Here is an 18,279-nt window from a genome sequence, read left to right on the forward strand (position 1 = left end):
CTCATTTCGGCCCTGAGGGTAATCTAAATAAATAAATAAATAAATAAATGTCAACAAAATTTTAAGCATTGCCGTTAAATGTAAATGATTTAATTACCCACTTGACTTCGCTTTGTTTCACATATATTCCACAATTCCCTGCTGTCTAATTCCGGTATTTTGACCTAAAAACTTCGATGTGTACCCCGTTCATGCACACGACGCATATGTATACATTAATGTGCCGGCAACGCCTGCGATGCACTTGAGAATGTTTTGGAAGTACTGCACCGTTTCGAAGCCCTGACGTGTAGCCTTTGTTGCAGGCCTGTCACAGTGCTGCAAATGGCTGCTCCTGAGGCTGCCGGTGTCGCTGTGCCGGCGGAAGGGCCGCTTTGACTTCTACACTTTCGGTGTCAAATATGAGCCACGTGGTTGCGGACTGCTCAGTCCTGAGCAGGAGGCTTCCCTGGACGACATCTGCACACCTCCGAGTTCTGACAAGGTGATGGCACGTGAACTATACCAGCGTCTAAAGCACGGAGTATCAGACATTTGACAAAAAGGCCTAAACTCGATTCGATTAGATAGATAGATAGATAGATAGATAGATAGATAGATAGATAGATAGATAGATAGATAGATAGATAGATAGATAGATAGATAGATAGATAGATAGATAGATAGATAGATAGATAGATAGATAGATAGATAGATAGATAGACTAAATTAAATTCTGGCGTTTTAAGTACCAAACCAAGATCTAATTCTGAGGCACGTCGTAGGAGTGGGAGGGAGGGGTTCGCAGTAATAATTTTGACCACTTGTAGTTGTTTTTTAATGCGCACGTAGTGCATGGCACACAAAAGCGTTGTTTCATTCTGCCGCCATCTGGATGCGACCCCCGTAGCCAGCATTAAACCCATGATATCAAACCCATAAGCTAAGCAGCACGACGCCCTAGCCACTCGGCTCTCACGGGGGGCATCTATCTATCTATCTATCTATCTATCTATCTATCTATCTATCTATCTATCTATCTATCTATCTATCTATCTATCTATCTATTTATCTATCTATCTATCTATCTATCTATCTATCTATCTATCTATCCATCCATCCATCCATCCATCCATCCATCCATCCATCCATCCATCCATCCATCCATCCATCCATCCATCCATCCAAAGAGGGCAAGGCGCCTAAAAGATGCCGTTGCATGCCGTTTCATTAAACGTAGACACCCTGTAGACGCCGTTTATTTGGAACCCCTGTGGTGTGTTTACTTTGACCTACTAAATTTTACTTTTACAGCGAAGCCGCTTATCGCTAGGTTCTGGCGGACCTCGTTTTCGTGGACATAGACAAACTATTTTTCGCGCGTAGGCCAATCTCGAAGATAGTGTAATACTGGGTCGACCCGCGTCGGAGGTGCAGTTTGCACAGAGTGGAAGGGCGCTGAATTTTTTCTCATTCTGACTCTACTGGATTTCGGTAACAGCGGCCGTTGTCTTTCTCCTTACGGCAAAATTGTTAAACTTCTTGAGAGTCTGCTTTATTTACGTTTTTGACCCTGTAATCGCTGCAGTAATCATCACCATCGTCCTGTTTTATATAAACTCTAGGTCCAAGGGCTTTCCGTGCTATCTCCATTCAACCCTTCGTCGGTCAGCCCATTCAATCCTAAGCCTGCAAGGTGCCTATTCTCTTCACCCGGTCTAATGTTCAGCGCTCTTCTAATGCCTTTATAGTTTAGAGAGGCACGGATTGACCGTGTAGGACACTACTATCTACATTAGACATAGTTCATGTCCTGCCCTCCACTCTATTCTCCTGGCACTCAGGCGATTCGTGGTCTGATACGCGTCGCATAGATATGCATGAAGTGGTGCCACCTTCCAGAACATAATGAGCAGGGTCTAGTTTGTACTTTTTCCGCCCTGTTAATAATGACTGCTCTTCGTGGCTTATCACTGAAATGCTGGCGTATCAAACGTCGTTCCCGACCGTAGCTTCCTGGACAGAGTGAAATACACCACCATTTCTCTAAGCCGTCTACTTTGGTTTTCTGTGCTGAACACCAATGTATCTGCTGACATGTTTCATTGCCTGTTTAGTGCTCGCAAAATACTTTTTATTAAGCGACCCTTATCAGAGCTTAGGTCCGACCCAGCTCTCGCCCACTTTCTTGTAATCCGGCGGTTCCGGAATTAATTCTCGACGCCATCGCTTGCAGTTTCCGGACGGCTTGGAGGACGAGCTGCTCGTCTGGGCGAGCACCGAGTGGGGCGAGTGCGTGCTGGCTCGCGTGCGGCGTCGCCCGTCGGCGAGGACGGCCGAGGCGTGGCTTTACCTTCGCACAGCGGATGGCCACAGCTACGTGCTGCCGGCTGGCCACGGTGTCGCGGATTGTTCTCGCAACGGCTTGTACGCGGCCGCCGGTTTGCGGCTCGAGCAGCTGGTGCCCATGCGCCGCTGGAGGGTCGCCTTCAACGGACTGCTCAGGTACCTACACTGGTCTATCGACTAGAGGCTGTTCACCTTGGAGACCTGCTGCGGATGTGGGTGCGGTCCGGCACGAAAATCACACTCCCTCACTCGGATTTTCAAGGGCCGACAGGAGCGCACCGGACAACGCAAGAGCCGCACTGCTCTACGGAGCCTCCGTCCCTATCTCGGGCTGAACCCACTCCAGGAACTCGATCTCCTTACAGAGAAAAGAAAACTCTTCACGGGGCTCCCATCGGCGTCTCCGAGCTGGTTTGCGTTGCCGCACTGGGTCCCGAAGGACCGATCTCCGTAGCCGGGTTCGGGACTCTTAACCCCATTCGCTTTTGGTTGCAGCGGTCCATCTTCTTCCGATTATGCTGTGTGTGTGTGTCACATTTTATTCCCACTTTCTGGCTACATAAGCATTCAACATACAGATTGATGTTATAGAGCCGCTTATTACTTATGCGTATTTATTTCTAATGAAATAAGTACGCATAAATAATAAGCGGCTCTATAACAATTATTAACTATAACAGTTAGTAGCTAGGTAATACTACCTAATGATGTTTCAAATGCTCTCATTGTGTGTTTTCAGGAGTTCTAACTACTCTCTTGCTTTTTTTATGTTTATTTTGCATAGGGGTTGTCACTGCAGTCTTTGACTTTGGGACTTCCTACTGTAGAAAGTGTTCCTAAAAACAGTCGTACTGTAAGAATAAAACTGATCCCGACCCTCGTGCCCCTCTGTTTGACTAGCCCGCCGCGCTCGCTGTGGATATGGCTGCGGCTCCTCTATCGACGGGAAGGTCGCCCTTACAGGCGCGATGTGGTCAGCGATGTGCCGAGGCGGCGCATTCGTATGTCTTGAGGCACGACAGCTCCTTCCAAGCAGTTCAGGCCATTCAAAACATCCTTGAGAATTATTTTCGGGGGCTAACTACATACCTGAGTGTCCCGCGATTATGAATGCTGCACCAATGCATACTCGTCCCCTAAACACATTCAGTCGGCCCTCGGGCCTGCTTCCCTTAATAGGTAACTCGCGCCATAGACAGATTACCACACCAGTTCTTCTTCCTGTCAAACGCACATATTACCGTGCGAAACATAGCAGGGGCAACAATCGTGAAGATGGAACGCTTTGAACAAGTAAACAAATTCTAATAAATTATTGTTTCTCTTTTTCTATTTCACGTACATTTATGCCGTACAACGTGCTGGTTAAGAGATAGCTTTAGCTCAGGCCCAACTCCGACGCGGCTTATTCAAATACATGTGAAATGCAAAAACGTTTTTTGAGGTAACCCGTGGGCCGATTTTAATGAAATTTGTTGCATGTGAGAGAGAAAGTTAAATTCTAGTCACTGTTGGAAGCGAAGTTTCGATTTAGGTCCTGAATTTCAATAAAATAATTTTGCAATATTCGGAAGTATGAAAATAACAGAAGCACGAAGTTTACAAATTCATAGCTCCGCATCAAGAACAGATATCGCGGTTCTGTAAGCGGAATCCATTAGACCATTAAAAGCGGACAAATTCTTTATGCCATTTTACAGCTTACGTGAATATGTTACGTTGTGTACGAGGGGTTCTGGAAAAGCTGTATTTACATATTACTAATCTTTTTAGATTCATGTGTAACATATCGATTTTGTCCGCTTTAGATGTACTATTAGACGCAATTCACAGAATTGTATTATTATTTTTCATTGCTGAGTTACGGAGTTGTAAACTTAATAGTTTCGTTTTCTGAAAATTCTCAATATTTGCCAATTTTTAATAAAAAAATGTGGACATAAATAAAAAAACAGTCACTAGATTTTGAGATTTTCCTTTAAATGCAACAAACCTCGTCAAATTTGGTGCAGTGGTTGCCGAGAAAAACGAGTTCTCCTTTCACATATATTTAGATAGGAGCACCCGAGCTAAAGCTTCCTGTTAATCTACAAATGAACACGAATGTCTTTTGTGAATAGAAAAAGTTTTCGAGTTTTGCAGCTCTCGTTTGTCCGTGCGCGCCTGTATCTATCTGTGTACGTGTTGGCGCGTGCGCGTGTGCGCCTGCGTCCGCGCTGCTTATTTTCTCACTCAATTTATTTCATCCTTCGAGTCTATATATGACCTGGACTAGTATGCCAGTCCGTAGCTAAACTGATTTTTTCAGTAGATATTTAACTTTCATTAAATAACAGAATGGCTAAACAAATGTCACCAGCATCTTTGTGTCTCATCAATAATACATCAAATATTTTACTGGCTCGAAAAATTCCTCTGCCAGCGTGTGCTCATGAGTCACAGTAGTGTGACCGCGTAATTCGAACTGTTCATGAAATTTATTTTATGAAGTTTATTTATTATACGTGTTTTAATAAATAAAGAAAATCTTCAAACTCAAAAAGACACACCACGGCTTGTGAGCTCTTCTCATGGTCGTTTTTTATTTAGAGTGGTTTTATTTGTTAGTGCGTTAGGTGCAACATAAATCGTGAGCCTGAAAACGGACACATAATGATGGCGCTGTGGCAAGCTCGATGTCGCGACCTCGTTAACTCCATTTAATGCGTTTAATAATAAATCATCTTCCCTTTTGTACAGGTGCACGACGCGTGGAGATGCGGTGGCCCATGTTCAACTTGGCCTCGTGTAAGCATTTTAACTATCATCGCGCATCGCCGAGAACATGTTACATAGATACAAGTTGGCGCTATAGGGCTTACTTGATGACGTTCGGTTGCTTAAGCTAAACTATGCCAGCCCAGCTAAGCAGATATTACAAGTTGCCGACTGCATACATCTTCGTGCAGGTGCAAGTCTTCGTCCAACGTTCTCGAACACAGAGCTCATTTCCCGGCGAACTTCGTGGCACGTCAACTGGCTCGCACGAGCTGGACCAAGCGTGGCGTTCCTAACGTGAACAGGTGCGACATGGCGGTGTTTTTTAATTGACACGCTGCTTCAACATTTTTATCATATACATACATGCTAGAGTTGAAATTACTTGAAAACGAATTGCAGTTGCACAGTACATTATTTTGCCGTCTTGAGATGATTAGTTAAGCTTTTGGCTAGCGCATAGCGCAGCGCTGAATCAAACTTGCAAGCTGCTTCGTCGTGCATACATTTATAGCACTTTGTATAACAGCGACGCCCAGTGCGTTTGACTGCAAAAAAAAAAAATACAGGAAGCGGCCACACATTCGCGTTTTGCTGAATCAGTTTGACGAAGTCGGGGAAGCGTCCTGTCTTCCGCTTCCTGCATGAGCGTTGTGCGCTCAAACACAACACATTATGCAGATCCCACGCACCGTGGGAAATGATGTAAGCGAAGCCTTCTGTTCTGTTTGCTTCGATTGACGATAATTAGCGGCGACGTTGACGGCTAACGTTTCATTTCTTAAACGATTAGTCCAGCACGAGAGTGGTGAGTTGGTGCTAAACGCTACCTTGCGTGCACCACAGCTGTTTGCGAACTACAAACAACGCACAGGCGGAGGTGCTTGCTTGAGGCGTTGTGGGCCATACTTGATAACCTCTGAGATGGTTGTGCGTATTCGTTGTCTCACAAGACACATCGCATCGTGGCTGAAGCATTAAATTTTAGTTGTATTATGGGGTGGTACGTGTCAAAAGCACAATCGAATTATGAGGCACGCGTTAGGGGCGGACTCCAGATTAATTTTGACACCGTGGTGTTCATTAACGTGTCGCTAAATCTAAGTGCACAAGCGCTTTTTTATTTCGTCGAAATGCGGCTGCCGCGGTTCGGGATCGAACCCGAGAACCTCGAGCAGTGTCACAGCTGCAAATTTATACCGCGGCGGGCACAGAAGCGCCAATCTGACGTGAGGCCGCATCGGCATATAGTGTCGCCTAGACCCAACGGTGCGCTTCAGTGTGGCTCTGCTTCTGCACGCCCGGCGTAAGTTGTCCCCTTGACACATATGCTTGGTATTTATGTTTCAGAAATAACAGAAGAGTACCGCACCGTACCTTGAACTTAAATGTATGCCATTTGCCCGCAGCCGCTGTCGAGCCTAAAATAGTAGCGCTTCCTTACCTTCTCACGTCACCTTGACTCTATACGCATCACCCCCCCCCCTCCCTTGTATGGGAACTGCAAGCGAAGAGTGGCAAGGCTGTTAATCACTCGTTTCGCGACTGCGTCGGTTCTACCTATTCTCTCCCCCTCCCCTTTCTCCTCTCTACAATTCTATATAGCTTCCGTCTAGGCTTGCAGATTAGTAGAAAGGTAACCGCTGCAATTTCTGCGATGCTCTTGCGGGGTTCACGGACAATTACCGATGTCAAGAGGCTAAGGTGGTGACGCCCAGAAAGCACCAGAGGGCATTGTGCACATTTTACGCTGTGCAAACGTTCAAATGAGTTTCTTGCATCACCTCTCGGCCGAGCGTCCATTATGTGTGCGCATGTTCTGAACCATCCCCCAACCCTGTGTGCCATACACCAGCAGCAGCAGCAGCAGCAGCAGTGAGAAAGTTGCAGGTAGAAGCAAAGAAAGCTTCTCTTTAAAAATCGCGAAGGTGAAGCTGCAAGCGCAGAAGGTTTTCCTTCGGTCTCATGTTGTACACCATCGACATGCGGCGCCTTCAACGCCGCTGGTGGCTCTACTGATCGTGCTTTTGTTTTGAAACGCCTGGTAGCGGACAGGACGCCGTTTCTAATAGGCCGCAGAAGTTAGCTCGCGGGCCGCATCGCACCAACAAGTGCTCCCATAAATTCCACCGTGACTTCGTGTGTTGTTAGAGCACTGTCCGCATTGCGAACCCCACTTTCAGTTCTAGTGTGTCGCCGATAGCGCCAAACTGCCCAATCTATTTGCTGCTAAGAAACAAGCAACTCTAAATTGAACAAGGCTTGCATTGTGGCTGATTGCAACGCGAGTACAGACGTCTGTAATCGTATTCACGTTTTGGGTGTGGTGGTTTTCTCATTGTATAACCTGAATCTCCAGGTGTACTCGGCAAATATATCCGGTCGTCAACGCCAACTGCAGTGTCTACTTGAAGTGCATAAATACGAGCAAGGATTCGAATGTTCACAGAGGATGCTTCACAACGTCTGCTTTGTCCAGACGCGCAGCTTGATGGAAATATATAAGCAAAATAAATTATAAAGTTGTAGATCTTCTGCCTATTCAAACGTGCCCTCGGGATTTCATATGAAGGCTTCTGGTCTGCTGTTTATGTAATTGATAAATGGTTTCCACCACTGTCGGTTGTAAGCATGTGAGACCGGAAGTTTATACACCCGTTCCCTTCCAGGCTTCTGGACGAAGTCGACAGCTACGCGCAGCTAGTCTTCTGCACGGGCTCCGTTGGCGTGGACGGCGGGGCTCCGCAGGAACTGTTCCTTTGGGGTTTTCGCATCAGGAGCATCGGTGAGGGCTCACCTTGTGGACTCTGCGTATGTCACTGCACAGTAAAACAGCAACCCATGAACAAGAGAATGCAGGCGACTTTCGTATTTGTGGTCTGGTACTATGCAAGTTTTTGCGTTATTGCTTTTTCTTTTCTCGTTTGTTCACTTGCATGCTTGTCAATCGGAGCTTTGGTTTGAATACAATGCTGAAATACTTTCACAAACGAACTTCTCTGTGTGTGCGATTTGCCTATAAGGTGGGCTCTTTGTTAACCTTGAATTTACACAATGTAGCGCTAACACTGTAAAACTCTAACGGTTTTCCTTTAGTAAGTAAAGAACAGGTGTCTCTGAATGAAAACATCGCTGATATTAGTTCTTATGTGCAAATTTATTCACTCGGCGCTTGTTGTTGCGAAAAAAAAGCTTTGTAGGAGCACAGTAGTGCAGCGACAAACAGGAAGTCTACCGTTACGAACAAAAGCTTTTGCGTTCATGTGTAAAGAACGATTGACGTTGCCGATAAGGTGGCAGTTTAGGGCGGTTTGTTTCCATGTGCATGCGTTGCATAATTTACTCTCAGCAGATCAGGTTGTGCTTGCTAATGGGATATAAATTTCACTTATGCCGACCTTTATACGCTAAAGCAGGGTATAACAGCCAAAGATCAAAATATGCGAGTTGCAGTCGTGTGCTGATTAAAATTCCCGCCACCAAGTGTCAGCATTTCAAACAGGCAAACAACGGTAAGCGGATCGCGCGTCGACAATCGTGTCTGCAAAGCACCAGGCCGCCGCACCGCTCGAAAACTGTTGAAGCCTCCAGCGAAAAACCGCGCGCGCTTTCTCTCGAGCGAAGCGCGCTTCCAGTTGGAGAATCGTGGTCACACGTCTAAACGACTCTACGTCCGGAGCACTGTTTGCAACATCAGTAATTATATGGCACTTCTCTCCGCTGAATCACTTAATTCATATGGCGGAATACCACTAGTGAATCTTCGCCTCGTTACAAAAAAGGAAAAGAGAATGAGGTGCGATCGACTCGTAACAGAAATTTCACAGGGTTCCTTGTCTAAGATATGCGAGGAGCCAGGGAAGGAACGTCGTTTACGGACGCTAGTCTACAGGGAGAGAGAGATTATGTTCGCATTGGAGCTCGTCTCATGGCGGCCCGACGCAATCGATTGTCCAATTTCTAAAATTCTTGCGATAAAAAGCTCTCTAGATGGCACTTTAAGACTTCCAGTGTATAACAAGGATTTTCAATGAGGCTTGGTGAAGGAAACTTTAAAAGAAAACTTTAGTGGTGATATAGCAGTAAATGCGAGAGATATGCGTTCGCTATACATCGCACCGTCAGGAGGTCCCGGATCTACGATTCAAACTGCGTTTACCACTTGCAAAGTGCTCTTCAGGAGCTCGCTCTGTACACGTCCTGCCTCTTCGAGGAGCGCAGTGCTACTGAGCGTGGTCCGGAGCAGACCTGCTCTTATTGCTTGTGGCTGCGGCAAATAAAAATCCGACCCCTTGGTTCCCCTTTCTGCGCATTCATATATATACAGGGTGTCCCAGCTGATGTGGACCAAGATTTTGAAAAAAAGCCTATGCGTTCTTCAGAATAGAAATCGCGAGGATGTTGTTAGCGTTTATCGAAAGTTACAGTACCATTTTTTCGCTCGTATTTGTTCGAGTAATTAGCCGAGATAAATTAATTAACTTTTTAAATAGAGATTGAAACGTTCAGCCGTAAATAGGAAAGTTGTGGAGCTCCGTGAGTATTGCGCAACCCAGGCACTTTCAACGACATACACTTGGCGTGGCCGTTTTCATTTCGGAAAAACGAACGCCCTCTGTGTTTAAAACATACCGCGACAGCGCGCTCTGTGTGCCCAAATGCACCACGTTTAGAGCTATCTCAACCGTGCTTTGTAAAAAACATCGCCGCTTCGTGCCTTTCGTGCTGCCCACGACAGAGCTTCGCGTTGTGCTTGGTTCCGAGATAAATGCCAGTGGCTTCTGGCGGCAGTTGAAATACAGCGCGGCTTCCGTTTCTGCTGCGATAATTGCACTCTCACGCTAGCAGAATGCATGCGGAGGAAAAACGACGAGCTCGTGAGCTCGAATTTGGGAGCAAGACCACAACAAGCAAACACATATTATAACAAGCTTGATAACGCCGTGTGAATTACACTGGTTGTCACAAAAGGAAGAATTGTAAACTGACATGGAAGGTTGCTTTTTAGCTTCCTGTCCATTCCTTGTCGGCAGAGAATTTGTAATTTCATATTGCTTACGTGCCTTTTCCACATTTTACAAAAGTTTCGCACAGATGGCTCTTTTCATGGATAACGGTTGCAGAGATTTATTCGCTGTGATGTCTGTCTAAAGAATGTGTTCAGACAAGTCGCCCTCTGCCTTAATGGAGTATTAGCACCTTTTCAGCACGTCCGATGTAGTTTTTTGATGATGCAAGATGGTATCTCACTGCAGGCCTCAGCAATCTCTGCCTTTAGCGCTTCTGGTGTAGTTGTAGGTTGGCGGTACACCCGGTCTTTCACATGTCCCCCCCAAGAAGAAGTGGTGTCAAGTCCAGTGACCTTCCAGGCCATGCCACTGGTCCATGCCGCGCGACCCACTAGCGTTTCAAGGCTTCGTCAACCCAGGCTCGGGAAACGCTGCTGATGTGAGCTGGTGCACCGTCGTGCTGAAACCAAGTTCGCTCTAAAAACGCAATAGGAAGATCACAGCGAAAATCTTCGACTGGGCCTTCCAAGATGTCGTTCACGTACCGCTGAGCAGTGAGCGCGTGGTCAAAAAAACAAAATCCAGTATTTCGTCACAAGGATTCGATTTGAGAAATCAAGCCGCCATTGAAAGTCTCTTTCTTGCAGCTTTTGATGCAGTTAGAGGTGATACGGATGCATTTCAACCTTTATAAGAACTCTTCACACTGAAGATATTGAAATGCCGACCTCAATACTCACATCACGTACGCTGGAATGAGGGTTTGCAGTCATGAAAACCAAAATTTCTCCTTCACCCTCTTCACTGATGGTCCCCTTTCTGTGCTGCGTCTTCTTGAAGCTACCTGTTTCTTTCAGCGTCAAGTAACTCCTCATAGTTGTGTTCACGCGAGGTCTTTCCCCCATAGCCAATTTCGGTATACCTTGGCAGCTTTCCTCTTGTCATCCCGTGCCGCTCCCAAGGCTAAGACCATGTCCACCTTCTGCTCGCTTGAGTACGGCATGTTTTAGGCACCGAAAACAAATTATTCCACACGCTTGCGCGGCACGACCGTAATGGACAGTCGAGCTCACAAGCATCTAGCCACTGGCACAGTTTGAAAGAAAAGTGGCGTTGTAACAAATGATGCTCTCTCTCGCACAGGTTCCAGATGTATGATGCATGTTTTGCGTGTATTTTTTCTATTCCGCATCGAATTGAACGCTGGGAAAAAAATTGCTCTTCTCGTCGTATCGGAATAAACGGCTGATGACAGCGCATTCTTCGGCGACAGGCGCGAGCGGCTGCTGACAAAGCGCTTTACCGAAGCGCCGTCGCCAGCCGCTGCCGGTAACGTCAGAGCCGAGCAAAGGTTGAAGCCCTCTCTCGTAAGTGAATGGAAGGCGCGGCGCTGGCAATATTTTTACAAATCACTCATGAGAGCGCTGTTATCGCGGCGCAATCGGGCGCGCAGAGCGCGCTGTCACGTGGTATTTTAGAAACTCCGCGGGCTTCAGTTTTTCCCGAACGGCCACGCTAAGTCTATCTCGTTGGAAGTAAGTACCTGGGTTGGGCAATATTTGTAGAGCTCCACAACTCTCCTATTGACACCTCAATGTTTCAAGCTATATTTAAGAGTACATTAATTTATCTCGGCTAATCACCCAAACAAAGACGAGCAAGAAAATGGTACTGCCAGTTCAGATAAACGCTTACAACATCCACGCGATTTCTGTTCTGAACAACGCATAGAGCCTTTTTTGAAGATCTTGGTCCAATTAGTTAGCTGGGCACCCTATTATATATATATATATATATATATATATATATAAATATATATATATATATATATATATATATATATATATATATATATATACCTACACGTAGACGTACACATACACGATTTTCTAAGCTATGCCACACCCTCTCTGCCTATACCGCGTGACTGGCTTCCCATTATTCCCACACGCAAAGTTTTTTCCGCTATGACACTCCGAATGCTCACACTTAAAAAAAAGAAATGCAATTTGACATTACATATACAACTCTTATAGGTCGGAAATAAAAGCACTTTGGCTGGGCTCTCAAACGACTCACAATTTTCAGCACACCTCTTGTTGTTCCCCATGTAACTAATATAGCGGTGAAAGTTGAAATTTCACCGTAAATGTCCTAGCATAGCCATGACACAATATAAATTTGAATGTGAATGTACTGGCACTGTTGCGGCACAAAAACCAACAACAACACTACTGCGTGATGCAAATAAGATGTTTTGTCGGAAAAGTATCGTGACTACTCAATGCCTTAGAGCCTTTGCGTCTTGTTAAAAATTTTGTATAAGTATCGTTGCAAGGAAAAAAAACACTTTAAGAACAGTCAATCACAATCTGTGCCATGATTTTACCGTCGCCAAGCATCGTTCGCCGCTGTGAGCGCGTTTTCAAACGTATAGCATCCTGCAACCTGCACCACTGCACGCTTTGCTTTTTCATATACGATGTTTTACCTCTTTGTCCTACGGCTTATTTCGTTCCTGCCACGGTAATAAATAAATGAGACCTGCTCTACTACTGTAAAGGCACAAGAGAGAGATAATTTAATTGAAAGAAGGCAGAGAGGTCGGCCTGAGCTAAGGTGCTCTAGCCTGCTACTCTGCACAGGGGGAGAGGGAACGGGGACATAAAGATGTGATGAGGGATGATGATGACATAGCAAGAAGGATGCGCAAAGGTGAAAGCAAGTTCAGCACTCTGATGATAAACATTCACAAATGTCATACATGAAGCCACAAGGAGGTTTCGCATCAAGTCTGTAGTCACCAATTGGAGTGAACTTAAAGATAGAGGCACTAAGATGAAGCTGGTGTGTGGGCCTCCCCTGCGTGAGCAGCAAAAGCGCCAAACAAAATCTTTATAGCATATAAAGACCTGCGATAAGCGGTTCTAGCACGGCGAGCACTTGTAGGGCACTTTTAGCGGCCCAACAAAAGGGGCAACATTCTCATGCGCGCAAAGCGAGCTGCGGGCAGCGCGAAATGCAAGGTATATTGAAGTGTTTTTAGCTGTATTTCTGAGATATCATAATAATTATTTCCATTTACTGAAACTGAAAAACCATGAATATTTCATTTGTATTCTCCTTTATATTGTGCTCCATCTTCAGTATCACTAAACTTCTACACTGCTCCTGCATTTGACCTAATGCCATAGAGGAGTTACATTGGCCGTCGTCGCTATCTCTTTTTGAGCCTGTAACACAGGTTCCCAGATGTAATGCTTGGTCATTTTTTTCCCAGAAAATGGCCGCTACCCTCTGCGTGATTTCGGCCACATCATGGGCAGGACGAACGTGAGTGCAGAAATGTTTTGCTTGGCAACTCTCACAGGCTAGCAATTTTTGAACGCAACTACCCTAGCGTCGCTTACGCTGGATTATAGTAGGTGGCAGTATACTCATCAATCAGGTGATTGAAAAATGTGCGAAGTACGATCAGCTTCTCTATAGGACTTTAATAGATTTTAAAGACATTTGATTCTGTAGAGATGCCGCATTCATGGATGCATTACGTAATCAAAGAGTACAAGAGACAGATGTAGAAATCTCTAGAAATTTCTGCAAATATTCCAAAGCTACCTTGGTTTTCCACAAGAAATGTAGAAAATTACCTATCAAGAAAGGGGTCAAGCAAGGATGCATAATATCTCCAATGCTATCCATCGCATGCTTAGAAGAATTATTCGAACTATTAGACTAGAAAGGCTTAGGAGTCAGCATCAAGGTCAAACCTCTCAGTAATCTTCGATTTGCAGATGACATTGTCGTGTTCATATCATAAGACGCAAACAAACAAAGATACCAAGGACAACCCAGAGGTTACTTGTACTTGCTAAATTATTTACACAAACTATAAAATAAGGTCAATGAAAGTGGATGAAAGGTCAACTTGGCGCAGGTGGCTAACGATCCCACGTCTTTGCATTACGCGTGCGATGCTCTAGCAATTGAGCTACCGCGGCGCGTTTTCCCATCCACTTTCTTAAAGCGAAGGTGTGGGATCGTTCCCCATCTGCAGCAAGTTGTATTCTCATCTCCTTTCATTACCATTAATTTATAATTTCTTTAATTCAAATACCAAGTCAAAGTAATTTTCCCTGTGCTGTCCTTGGTGTCTTTGTTTGTGGGCTTCTTATGGTACGTTTGATAACAATCGGGCGCCTCGGTTTCCCCCATTTTCTCGCTTGCTGTCGTGTTCAGTACGCTGGAGATGAATTGAAACAAATGCTTCAGGAGCTTAACGCAGAAAATGCCAGAGTGCAGTTGAAGGTTATTATGAAGACAAAGGTAATGTTCAATAGCCTGGCAAGGAAACACGAATTTATGATCGGCAGTAAACTTCTAGAGTCTGTACAGGAGTACGTTTATCTAGGTGAATAACTCACAGGGGACCCTGATCCTGAGAAGCCAATTTACAGAAAAATAGAAAGTGGGTCGGAGTGCATACGGCAGGCATGTCAAAATACTGACTGGTAGCTTACGACTGCCGCTCAAAAGATAAGTGTAGGATCGTTCCATTCTACCAGTGCTAACATATGGAGCAGAAACTTTGAGGTTAACAAAGAAAGTCGAGAACAGGTTGAGGACCGCGCAAAGAGCGATGGAACGAAGAATGTTAGGCGTAACGCTAAGAGACAGGCAGCGAGTGGTGTGGATCAGAGAGCAAACGGGGATAGCCGATATTCTAATTGACATTAAGAGAATACATTAGAGATCGGCCGGTCATGTAATGCATAGGACACTAAGGCGGTGGTCCATCAGAGTTACAGAATGGGTGTTGAGGGAAGGAAAGTGCATTAGAGGGCGGCAGAAAATTGGTTGTGGGGACGAAATGAGGAAACTTGCAGTTGCAAGTTACATTCATCTAGTGCAAGACAGGGTAAATTGGAGATTGCAGGAATACGCTTTTGTCCTACCGTGGAGAAACTATGTGCTGCTGCTGATAATGATTATGATGACAGTAGATGGTCGACGTAGCACTGCAGGCAGTTACATTATTAAGAAAATGCCCGCACAAGATGTGCGTCTAAGTGGAACATATAAAACAATTGTTGCCTAGAACCTTATTCACTAACATTAATAGATAACAAAAGGTCGCCACTTTAATTCACCGTCTCAAGTCTGATACCCCTTGCTCGCCCCGAACGTGTTGGCAGCCCGACAGCTTTGCTTACTTTAGATAAAGGACTTTAACATTCAGGTTATTGTTTGAAAGTTGTTATATTACAGGTGCTTATCATACTAAATAAGCTCTTACGTGCGCAGGCAATAACGTACGAGAAAGAATAGCGCGTACATGACATCGCCTTTTAGCGCATATCGTATAAAGAAATACCCAGCTTGCTTCAAAAAAAATTTATTTGTGGCAGCACTTTCCACACGCGTGGTACCTAACCGCGTTAAGGGTCGCTTCTAGTTGGAATGTGTAAGCCACACGAGCTCATATACTAACTCAAATTGCTCGTCCGGTTAACCTTCCTCGATTTCCGATCCTTGCTCTCTCTCTCTCTACAGTTTGCTCTTAACTACATTATTTCCTGGTGTCGCCACAGAAGTGGCTCTCCTCTAGTATTTATCGCGCACATTTGGAACAGTGTTTTACGTGAAACCTGACCGATTGGCTCACCTGCCTAAAGTAACGCTTCGAACGTGAGAGATTCTTCAGTACAAAACTTGTCACATCTTTTACGCAGTTTCCGTCCCCTAAGTTCCTTTATCATAGAACGAAACCTTAGCATTCGGGAATTCCCGTATTATGCCCCTATTTAGGCATGTGTACTGTGGCCTGACACCGGATCCTTGACGCATCACCCTCAGCCGAACGACGTCGCTGCGTGTGATCTGCATATGATGTTATCCACAGTGTCGCAAACGTGAGATCCTGAAAAGTTCCGCTGTTGCCACCATCACTGTTGTTAGCCAATCGCTATTCCGTGTTGTTTTCGTACTGCAACCAATCAAGAGTAAGTTCTCAATTGTTCACCTTACGGCTCACATTGCAATTTACTATGGGTAGCCGGTTTGCTTGCAAGGCATATGCGCTTGAAATAAGTCTCCACGATCACACCAATTTCAAGATATTCCCGAATTAGGGGACAAAATACACTTACAGTCCCGATAGTGCCGTGCTTCATTCCATAAAAAACGCGTTTTGTTAAAGAAAATAAGTAAAAGAAATAGTGCAGTTTTACGGCGAGTTTTATTGCGCATATCTCGAAACTGGTGTTATCGTGGAAATTTAATCCAAATGGACACGCCTTGCAAGATGACTGGCTACAGTTCTTAGTACGGAATATAGGCCTTGAACTAATTAATTAGAAAGATAATCAGTAGTTTTTAATTAATGGAGTGTGCATGCAGATTTTTCGTAAAAGTAATATCCGTCTCTCAGAATAATGGAGCTCAAGGACTTCAATTATGTCATCTACAACAGGTGATTTTAAATATTACATAAAACTTAAAAATGAACGCCCCCTATTTATTGTTACGTACGTTTAGAAAAAGTTTATTTCATGAAGAGACGATACCAACACCGAGTCACAATCGCGGCACAATTCCACCAAGAAGATAACATATAGGAAGTACGAAGCATTGTATACACGGTCCATTTCAAGCAAGTATTCGAATCCTCACTCACTAACACATAACCACAGAGACCCACGCAAACACTCAGTTAAACATGAATTGTCACGTTATGTAAAATGATGTTAATAAATACAGTGTACATAATGGTTATGTACAATGATGATGTGACAGAGGGACTTTACATATTTTTTGTGATGCTATGAGATGTATATATACATAAATGATGGTCTATACAAGAGCACCCAGACACAGAAATCGCGGGCACCTACATTCTATGTACATTCAATTAATACGTTTTATGGCTAGGCTAAAGGAATGAGGCTGGTCGCAAATTAAGCCATACTTGTCCATCGGCCACAGACAGGAATCGGCATGACCGCTATCGAACAAAGTGTTCTTCCCAAGGACGAACAATTTTTCTGACCGAAACGACAGTAGCTCAGAGTAGAGCCTCTCCAGAAGTGGGAGCAGAGCGCGGCGATAACGTCGCGCGGAAATTGCCTCGCACAGGTTACGCCATAAGTAAAAGGCAGCTACAGCAATTAAAAGTTGCGCGAAGCGGCCACGTGAGCAGCAACCCGCTGTAATAAAGCGGTTAGTTCCAAGGCCACGGAAATTAGCATGCACGGCCCTCCAAGATACCCTAGCAACGACGTGTTGCAGAAGCACATGTTTGTTGGACCCTTGGAGGTGGCAAATGGCGCACAGAGAAGATGGGACTGTGCCCCACTGCTCTAGTCGGTCACGCGTTGGGAGCACTTGGCAGCCTAGGTGCCACATGAAGCCGCGTACGCGACCCGGCAGAAATGACGCCGTTATCACCGACATCCGAAGTAGACCTAGCATACGTACCTCTGCATTTCCTGCAATTTTATGCATTTCCTGCATGCAACATGACTACGTGATGTCGGCTTGTAACCATCTCTACAGCGCACGGACCTCTTAATAGAATAGTACAATAAATTCAGCGGCTTCATTAATTCACTTAATTTTCTGTTACATAACCATTCGGCGTGCACACCAGTGTGCGTGTGTGTGTGTTGGCCGTTCCTCGCTAATCCTCCAGAACGGGCATGTGCCACTGCGATACAAGGAGTGCGGAACTTGCTTCATTTGCGGTACATGGCCACACTTCATAGCTATGTCATGCATCATATGAGAGGAAGCACAAGTCTGCATCGTTGTTAGTTTCATAGTGTGTATTTAATCGTTTAGCTAAACCTTCGCTTCGGTTAGGTTCCAACAATTGCCTAAGGTATGCCTGATGTCCCGTTCCACGTAGTATTCTTTCCCGCGAATTCGCATCCACTATTCATAAGCCGGAGAGACTTGGATCTAACGCGTTAGTGTTCGCGCATCAATCAGCTCGGACCAACAGTTCCCCGCCCTTGTCAGGGAACATAACAACCTGTGCGACTTATGCGATGACACCGCCAAGTCGAGTGTCCTCGCCCGAAGCAGGAAGAATAGGCTGGCTTTCCGGGATTCTTCGCCGGAGGAAAACCGACGCATGGCCAAGTGGCCAGGCCGCACCTCACCAGCGCCGAGTAATGTTGACGGA

At 45.2% G+C, this 18,279-nt stretch overlaps 1 protein-coding gene across 1 annotated transcript in view; it reads left to right on the forward strand.

Annotated features, from left to right (window-relative positions):
• Nucleotides 1–18,279, forward strand: part of LOC142576617 (rifampicin phosphotransferase-like) — a 242,139-nt gene that overhangs the window by 44,970 nt on the left and 178,890 nt on the right. Inside the window, exons 2-7 of the mRNA XM_075686819.1 lie at nt 306–484; nt 2,216–2,484; nt 5,068–5,115; nt 5,277–5,390; nt 7,755–7,870; nt 13,375–13,427. Of these exons, the coding sequence (XP_075542934.1) occupies nt 306–484; nt 2,216–2,484; nt 5,068–5,115; nt 5,277–5,390; nt 7,755–7,870; nt 13,375–13,427 (779 nt within the window). The remainder of the gene's footprint in view (nt 1–305; nt 485–2,215; nt 2,485–5,067; nt 5,116–5,276; nt 5,391–7,754; nt 7,871–13,374; nt 13,428–18,279) is intronic.

Source organism: Dermacentor variabilis, chromosome 3 (genome assembly GCF_050947875.1).
Source record: "Dermacentor variabilis isolate Ectoservices chromosome 3, ASM5094787v1, whole genome shotgun sequence".
NCBI classification, from domain to species: domain Eukaryota; kingdom Metazoa; phylum Arthropoda; class Arachnida; order Ixodida; family Ixodidae; genus Dermacentor; species Dermacentor variabilis.